This window comes from Ovis canadensis, chromosome 8, assembly GCF_042477335.2.
Source record: "Ovis canadensis isolate MfBH-ARS-UI-01 breed Bighorn chromosome 8, ARS-UI_OviCan_v2, whole genome shotgun sequence".
NCBI classification, from domain to species: Eukaryota; Metazoa; Chordata; class Mammalia; order Artiodactyla; family Bovidae; genus Ovis; species Ovis canadensis.
The window spans coordinates 31,434,074-31,443,058 of NC_091252.1; the positions used below are offsets into that span (position 1 = coordinate 31,434,074).

General features: G+C 50.2%; 1 protein-coding gene across 4 annotated transcripts; it reads right to left on the minus strand.

Moving 5' to 3' along the window:
* Window positions 1-172: 172 nt before the first annotated feature.
* VGLL2 (vestigial like family member 2) lies at window positions 173-8,305 on the minus strand. 4 transcript variants are annotated; one of them, XM_069599172.1, is made up of 5 exons: window positions 7,980-8,272; window positions 5,093-5,405; window positions 2,622-3,158; window positions 1,456-1,518; window positions 173-1,373 (listed from the first exon to the last, which is right to left on the minus strand). In XM_069599172.1, exons 1-4 carry the CDS (start codon window positions 8,058-8,060, stop codon window positions 1,475-1,477), a joined length of 975 nt encoding a protein of 324 aa, XP_069455273.1. In that variant the 5' UTR covers window positions 8,061-8,272; the 3' UTR covers window positions 173-1,373; window positions 1,456-1,474. The 4 variants fall into 4 exon arrangements, with proteins under 4 accessions (XP_069455273.1, XP_069455275.1, XP_069455274.1 ...); XM_069599174.1 differs by lacking the exon at window positions 1,456-1,518 and adding an exon at window positions 7,596-7,732; XM_069599173.1 differs by lacking the exon at window positions 1,456-1,518 and having other exon boundaries at window positions 7,980-8,305.
* Between the last annotated feature and the right edge of the window lie 680 nt (window positions 8,306-8,985).

Sequence of the window (8,985 nt, forward strand, 5' to 3'; positions counted from 1 at the left end):
CTTCCTTGGGCCATGATTTTCTCATTTATGAAACAAAGTGGGAATACCTAACTTCTCCATCTCCAAGGTTGATACAAGGTGGAAAGGAGTTCTCAGATTTCATGGCATGGCAAACACTTTGGAAAACCAAAAATACTTACACAAAGTGATTTTACTTACTGACATCAGGTCATACTACTATAAATTATTTTATTCTATTAGAGAAAAACTAAGACATTTGTTTTCCTTTGAAGAAATAACACAGCAACCTAGTGGTAAACAAACATCTTTAATGTTCGTTTCTTCTTCCTCATCACCTTCAGTTTTGCCCACACATGTACCCCTTCCCCTGTCCCAATACTGAAGGGGTCAAATCATGACCACAGAGACTGAGAAGAATATTTGAGATACCCAAGACTCCATGGACATCTCTTCCCCTTGTGGTGATTCCTAGTTCTTCTTGGGAGACCACTGGGGTCTCTAGAGGCTTAATTTTTTTTTCCTCCCATCCAGAGGAGGATAGAGGGAGGGACAGAACTTGTGGGAGAGAAGGCAGAGAGAGTTTTTTCTTTCATCATAAAATGTCCTTTGTAAAAAATATGATATACACACACATGTATAAAACATATCCAGCGCAATTGCAATTGTTGTGCCAAACACTGGGAAGTGCCACCTTGGTCGATGTATTTCTGGAGTTTTAAACAGTTGTCCTACGACAGCTGCATTTCAGTAAGACTTGGGCAGGTGGCTCCAGATAAGCCACTTGCCACTCACATTCAGGCTGAGGCTTCTATGTTCACAGTCCGAAAGAAAAGGTGTATCTTTGTGTCTGGAGTGGGTGTTGCAGGGAGGGAGTGGGCAGGAAGGGAGCTGGAGGCTACAGGTGAGGAAGAAAGAACTGGCTTCTTTTGACTTCTCTACCATATAGTCTTCGATGCAAATACAAAGACATTTTCAATGTGAGGATATTGACGTCAGCAGTGCTGTGATCCCACTACTTAATGAAATGATTCACACCAGCATAAAAAAAATATGCACACCAAAATGTCTCTTTTTCTTTCCTTCTTTCCAAGAAAACCATGATATCTTGTCACCTGAGTGATCTCACCACGGATAGTTCCAGTGATTTGCCCAAAAGTCATTGAGCGTCATTCAGAGTCTCTGGGTCTGCTCTTTTGGCAGAAGGCATTCTTTTTAGATGAAAACTCGGTCGCGTGTGTTTTGGTTCTCCCGATACACGGAGCAGTTTGAAGTCTCTGCCTTCCCCCATGTCCTCATCCATGAAGTGAGAGGCACAGATGCTGAGCCTCCAAGGCTGGTCAGAAGGGAAGGGGCAAGGGGAAGGTCAGCAGATCAGCTCAGGAGGGATGCACCACAGAGGGAGTAACGACGAGCTGCAAACCAAGATCAGAAGCTGTTACAAACCCACTTGATTTCAGCTCTGAATGTCACCAATTGCGCTATGCAGAGACCTACAGGGAAGAAGGTGGGCTGTCTAAAACCAGTACAGATCCTTGCTTTTGTCCTGAGGCTGCAAACCTGAAAACAGAGAGAAAATAAAAGGGAGAGAGAGAGGGAGAAGAGACAGAGAGAGGGAGAGAAGGGGGTGGGGGAGGGAAGGCACAAGGTATTTAAAGAAAGAGAAAGACAAACACCACTGTTTTATTGTGAAAGTCACAGAATTCATCTAAAGGGCATGAATGAAAGTAAAAGCAAAGCAAACAAATGTCACATCTGCACCTGAGGGAACAGAAAGCAGGGCAAGGCTACAAGCCAATTTATTTGCAATTTTTTTTTTTTCCATTTTGCCCTAAAAATAAAGCAAACAAAAAAGTAAACCCTTATTTGAATGTACCTTTCAAATTCAACTTTTTAAGCTAGGGATGTAATATTACCACTAACAACGTATTCTTTAAGTTTTCTGTTTTCAAGAGACCTGTTTCATTTGGCAATTAAGTTGTTATCAGTCATGGGTCATATTTGTATGACTTGTAACTATCACTAGGTGACAAGACCCTCTCCGCCCCTCAAGTTGTAGAGGATTTTAAACTACATTCTTAGCAGGTACTCTAGATCAGCGCTGTCCAATAGAAACAATGGAAGCCATGGGTATAATTCTAAATTGTCTGGCAGCCACATTGAAAAAAGTAAAAAGAAACAGGTGAGAATTAATTTAGTAATATATTTTATTTAACCTTATATATTTAGTATGCAATGTTGAAACATGCAATCAATATAAAATATAATGAGATGAATTTTACATTCTTTTTGGGGACAAAGTCCTGAAATCCAGTGTGTATTATACACTTACAGCACACCCCAATTCAGCCTGGCCACGTTTCATGTGCTCAGCCGACACACGTGGCTGCTGGCTACGGTACTGAACAGCACAGAGCTAGAACCTCTCCGACAAATTTTATTCTTAAAAAATCCTCTGTAATATTAACCGGCCACTTTCTCATTTTGTCCACACCGATGACAGAGTCATCTGTCTGCTGAAACACAACCCCGCTATGTGCAGACCTTCGCGCCTCAGGGTCACTGGGGTCTCCAAGGAGAACTAAACGGGCTCCCCGGCTCAGCCCAGTTTGGGGCACAGGGCAGGAGGGGCCCGGGGATGCCACATCCCCTCTCCCGCTTACCTGAGTCCACGCTGAGGCCCAGACCCCCGGGCACGTCCCCCGCGGGGCTCGCGAAGGGTCCCCCGGGCGCGGCCCACGCGGCGCTGGCCGGCTCGCCCTTGGCGGAGAGCTCGCAGGGCGGGCTGCCGGGCGCGGGGGCCGGGGCTGGCGCGAGGCGGGCCGGACGCCCGGAGGCGGCGGGCATCAGCAGCGGCCCGTAGCGCGGGTCGAAGTGCGGCGCGTAGACCTCGTGCACGGCGGTGGGCCGCGGGTAGGCGGCGGCCTGGGCTCCGAGGGCGCCGCCCAGCGCGTACGGATGGTGCGGGTGCGCGTGGTGCGGGTGCGCGTGGTGCCAGGGCTCAGCCGTGCCCTGGTGCAGGTGGCCGTGCAGCGCGGCCGGCGAGTAGGGGTCGGCGGCGGCGGCGGCGGCGGCGGCGAAGGGCAGCTCCGAGTGCGCTGCGGCCAGTGGGCTGCCCAGCGGTGCGGGCACCGGCGTCTGGTAAGCGCTGTTCCAGAAGGAGGCGGGGAAGCTGCGCTGGCTCATGGGGTAGGAGCCGTCTTCGGGCGAGCGAGGCGGAGGGAAGGGAAGAGAGAGAGAGAGAGAGAGAGGAGCGCGTCACCGTCGGGAGACGGTCGCCGACCGACCCCTCGCGGCCGCCGGAGAGCTGATCGCTCCGGTTGGGCGAAGGGCGGGAAGGGCGCTTGTCTCGCGGGGCTGCGGCCTGGGAACGCGAGGTCGGGGAGGAGTGCCGCGCCCTCGCAAGTGGCGGAGGTATTCTCGCTGCGGGAACCCCGCTAGTGGCGGGGTGAGGAACCGCGGAGCTTCCTTCCCCAGCCCCAGTTTCGGGGAGCGGGGAGCTTCCCTCGGACTCCGAACCGGGCCCCCTCGGGCCAGAAGCGGCCTCGCCTTCCAGGCCTCTTCTCAAGCAAAGGCTACCTCTTCCCGCTCTTGGTTGGTCGCCTAGCGATCTCACTACCCCCTCTCGCATTTCAGCCTCCCTTGCTCCAGAAATCGTGCCCCTCTAAGGCCTCTGATAGACTGGAAGTCCATCGACATATTTCGGAGTCTTGCTATTATTGGCCTCCTTTCTAGAAACTTTCTTTCAAAAAGCTTTTTTTTTTTTCCCCTAGAAAGTAAACTTGACATGTTAGAAGTGCAGCTGTATTATTTGCACAGACGGACACTAACGGACAGGTCTTTTCCGTTTTAATTAACAAACTTTATGCATCAAAGTGTGGGTGCCAGGAATAATATAATAATTATTATTGTCCTTGTCATTGTTGACCCCTAGTGTCTGGAAGCATTTTAAGCGAGCAGCATTTAAATCAAATTTGTTGCCTTTAGTGAGGAGGAAAGGAAGGAAACGCATTTAATGAAAAGGACCTTGGAGAAGGCATCTGCACTTCATAGTCGATAATTTAAAATGCTTCGAAAATGCATTCTAAGTGAACAGTCTATTAAAAACATTTAGGCAACTGGAGAACAAAAGGAATGTTTTGTTTTGGGATCTTGTCTAGGCAAGGCTTGTACAAATGAACAGATTTAAGAAAAAATGGAAGGCCGATGGTTGTCATTTCCCCCAAAATGTAATACTTGTTTTCCTTTTTACAATAAAGTACTCATTTCTCATCTTGGTACACATCAAAAACTAAGATTAGTGAGAAACTTTACCAAATAGTTACCTCGGTGGAGATTTCAGAATAGAAGAGAGAGCTCCTTGACTTGTCCAAGAAGCCATTGTGCCAGGGTAGCTAAAGCAGGGCTTTGTGAGAATGGTAAAGTAATAGAGAGGGGATGTGTTTGGGGAAAACCTTTAGAGGTGTTTTGGCTACCCGTAAAGTCTTATTTCTTTTCTACTTTACTTGCTTATTGAAAGACATTCTCTGCTTCAAGATTTCCCAATTAATTGAAATCTGGCAAAAGGCATAAGTAGGTTTTAGGAGACATTCTTCAGCAGGTTTTGCTTGTAATGCATTCTCGGACATTTTTCTTTGGAGATATTTTCAGAAAGGGACTAAGGGCCCTGAAAGCTATTGTACTTGAAGATCCACCCTCCCCACCCCTGACCTGGGAAACCTCTTGTTTTCATAGCACATTTACATATATTTTCTAGTTGCCTTACTGTCATCTCCAGGGGTAGTTAAGAGGGCAAGTGTTATTCTAATTTTAGAGACCAGTAAATAGAGTGACCTCCAAGAGGTTAAGAGACTTGCCCAAGGTCATATTGCTAGGGAGTGGTGGAATCCAATGCACAAACCAAGGGCTACCAATTCAAGGCTATTGATTTTCCTAGGCCACTGCTCTGCTCTGCCTCCTCAAGAAGAGATCTTATGCCTGCCTGTATCTATTCCTCCTCCGATTTCCTTACCCTCCCCCGATGCCCCATCTCACCTCTTCTCTTAACACCTATAATTCTTTCAGCTGCTCCTGCAGGTAGACCCCAGGCTGTGCGAGCTCTCAATCCCCTTTTGTTGGTGAGGCCCGTACTTACCCCGCCAGGGCCCGGAGCTCCGCGGGGCTTTGCTGCTTGTACAGCTTGGGGAATAGCTGCTAGGCTGGCTCAGGGCCCTGCTGAAGTGCTCGTCTACAACGGAGCTGATGTCTCCCTGGAAATAGGTGAAGAGGACGCAGCGGGAGTTGATGTACTCCGCCTCTGGTGGGCGCTCTTTCTCCGGGCTGCCTTCTTCTTCTTTTATACTAGCCGGAGTTTGGCTGGAGAAGGAGGAGCTGCCACTGCCGCTGCTGTTGCTGGGGCTGGCGTTGCACTCCTGGGCTTCTTGCATTTTGGAATAATAGGCTAGTTTCTGCTCAAAGGAGAAATAATAGAGAAGTCAATTTCAAAAGACATAACAAGTTGGGTTCCGACTGCACTCCCTCATCCGTATCCCTAAGATAACCAGGAGCAACTGCCTTCTGTGAGTGCCTATGCCGGTCCTCAATAACCTCAATAATGTGGGCCGCAGTCGGCAGGCCTTTCAACCTGCAGCTGAACAAAGGTGGGGTTCCTGAGAGGTGGGGTCCTTCTTGGAGCTTGTCTCCCCAGAATTGTTGCTAGGCTACAGAGAAAACTGTCTGAAGGTGTCACGGTGAAGGTCCTGGAAGAAGCCTAAGCAGTTTGACCGCAGAGGCAGGCACAAGGCAGATATATTTTTAAAATCAGGCTCCAAGGGTAAAGGGCACCCAAGTCCAGTTACAGCCTGACTGTTCCTTGCTGAGAATTCAGGGCAGACGTACAAGATGCAGGATTAAGCATCTTCGTGATAGAACACGAAGGTAACAAAATCCACTCCACACAACCAGGATGTAAAGGAAGAATTGCTATGGGGTAAAACATGGAATAACAACATGATATGGATCATTTTAATAAATGGAAGTTGGTATGTGGTCATCCATGAGCTGGCTATTTTAAAAGTCTCAGCTTATAGAGAGACCTTCTTTTGAGAAAGGAAAAGCCAGTGGGCTGTTTCTACCCTCACCATCAGTGTGTATTGAGGAAAAAAAGAAATGAAAAGAAGCAGAGGATGATCTTGGCTGTGAGGTTGGGTAAATCATGACTGTCTGATAGTGATTTACAAAACCAAGTGTAGTTGCTGAAACATTTTCTTAGCAATAAGCAATGGACAATGCAATGCTAAAGCAGTATGCAGACAGAGGTGTCCTTTGGGAGACCCTGATCATACAAAACTGAACAGAGATCTTGGTGATATAGATTGGTCGAGGGTCAGGGAGGAGAAAGGACCAAACAGATAGAAAACCAACCCACCTTTTTCTCTTTGTAATACTCCCAGCCTGGGAAGAAGCTCATCTTAGACACTGAAGCTAAAAGACTGAAGTTATTTAGCTACATCACCATTTCTACCATATTCCCGCTTGGCTTAAAATGAGAGACTCTGGTGATTCCTAAAGTTAACACTGAGACTAAATAAACTCCTAGTTGCAAAGTTTTACAAAGGAGAGGAGGAAGGGAAAAAGCAAAAACCAAAAATGCAAAATCTACCCATTCCATCATTAATTTATCAGGAAATTTTCAAATATATATTTTGCAAGCAAAATTTGGCAAAAAATGGGCTCAGGCACTGGGGTGTATTTCAGTTTTCCCAAAACAGGAGTCCAGGCTCTCACTTTGGAACCCGCTCAGGACTCCCAGCGGAGAAGGCTATGGCACCCCACTCCACTACTCTTCCCTGGAAAATCCCATGAACAGAGGAGCCTGGTAGGCTGCAGTCCATGGGGTCATGAAGAGTCAGACACGACTAAGCAACTTCCCTTTCACTTTTCATTTTCATGCATTGGAGAAGGAAATGGCAACCCACTCCAGTGTTCTTGCCTGGAGAATCCCAGGGTTGGGGGAGGCCTGGTGGGCTGCCGTCTATGGGGTCACACAAAGTCAGACACAACTGAAGTGGCTTAATAGCAGCAGCAGCAGCAGCAGCAGCAGCAGCAGCAGCAGGACTCCCAAAGGATCCCCCCTCCACCCACTGGAGTGTGTGATCTTATTCTTTTCCTTGACTACTGTCACCAGTTTCAACTACACCAGCTGAGGACTGAAAGAAAAATGTTCAATCAGAAAATTCCCAGAGAATAAAAATTGGAATAATTAAACAAAACGAAGAGTTTGCAGAACCGGGGCCAGTGGTCCTCTCCAAAGTGAATTTGTTGATGGCAGGGCAGCCGGATTCAGCTACTCAGGCTAGCGAAAGGCTAAGTATTAATATTATCTATTAAACTGGCCCCTACCGGGTCAATCGTACCCAGAACTTTGGGTCAATAATATTCCCCAGAACTTTGCAAAGCAAAGATTCTAAAGTCAGCGAGTTTCGTGCGGTTCTCTTTATAATGAATTCGCTGGTTCTGAAATTAACTGGCCCGATCGCTTAAGAATTGAAACGGGGATAAAAAAAGGCTTTGATAAGCTTGCATGGATGAGAACGCGAGTCTTTGCATCTCAGAAAGACAGAGGCAGACCCTTGCCTTTGTTTCGTCGTCACTCTCACCTTTGGGACCAAAGTTTGGTTTTCTCTGCGTGAGCTTTGCCGGCATCTCCGCGAGCAGGCACGGGGCTCGAAACAATCTGGAGTCCAACAGACTCCAAAGAAACAACGCGGTCCGCGAGATCCTGGTCTGATTATTCCTAGGAAATCCGGAGCGCGCATTAGCAGGGCTTAGCTGCCTTCCCGAGAGAGCAAACGGGCAAGCTAAAGGGGTTAGCTCAACCTATTAGGTGGCAGCGCGGGCAATCCCCGCACCCGAGGCGCCCGCGGCTGGTCGGCCTTCCTTGGACCGGCGCGGAGGTACCGGGAACCTCGGAGCACTGGCAGTACTGGGGAAGCCGGAGCGCGCCACCTGTCTACACGGGCCGGACGAGAGGAGACACGTACCTGGTGGTAGGGGGTGTAGGCGGCTGCGAAGTAAGGCTGGGGAGGACCATAGACTTGGTACATAACATCCAGACAGCTCATGGCTTCCCGCAGCGGAGACTTTTAAGTGTTTTATCGTCAACTCTCCTCGGACGGCTGAGGGCAGGGATGCTGCCTGGGCGCCACTTGGACCCGAGCTCCCGAGTCATCCGCGGCGGAGAGAGGGGCAGCGCGCTCCGCGGCTCGGGATCCCGCTCGCACGCTGCCTTCCCACCCCTGCAGTTCCAGCCGCCACCGCGCTCCGAGCTGGAAGCGCCCGGGCTCCCGCTAGTGGGCATTTAAACCCCACGCGGGGCCGGCGTGCTGACGCCACTCCTGGGCCGCAGAGGCGGGCGGGGGGGCGTCGGGGGCGGGGACCGGGGGGCCAATGGACTGAGAGGGACTAGGGACCGAGGGGCTGCCGGTGCGTTTTACCGGGACACCCGGCGGCGAGCCTATGCCCAGGGTTGAGGCGACCTGCGCAGCCCGGAACTTGAGCGCTGAGGCTTCGCACCGTGAGGAGTAGGGATTTTCCAGGCTAACCCGGAGGGGCAGGAGGACGGAGAGGAGAGGGGGGAACTGGGGATCTTAGGTTTGGAGAGAGGAAGTTGTGGCACAGTGGGGAAAAGTCTTTGGGGAGAGCCCCGACCTCACAGTGGAGAATTGAGCGTGTGCGTCCGGGGTGACGAGGTGAGAGAGAGTCTCTGCGCTCGGCTCCTGGGGGGAGGAACGGCGCCATCCCCAGGAATCCCCTAGGAGATCCGGATCTTCGCAGATAGGATGTCAGAGTCCGGGAACTCCTCTCCGCGTAGAGGAGCTCCCTCGGCGGGGAAATGGCTGCGGCCGAAGCCTGTGTAACCATTGCCCTACGGCACCTCCTTTGCGCCCCCTCGGAGCCGATCCACTCGCCGTCAGCTCCCACACCTCTCAGTTCCATTCACTGAGGCGGGTCCCTACTATCCCTCTAGAGTAAGATCCCCGCCCCTTT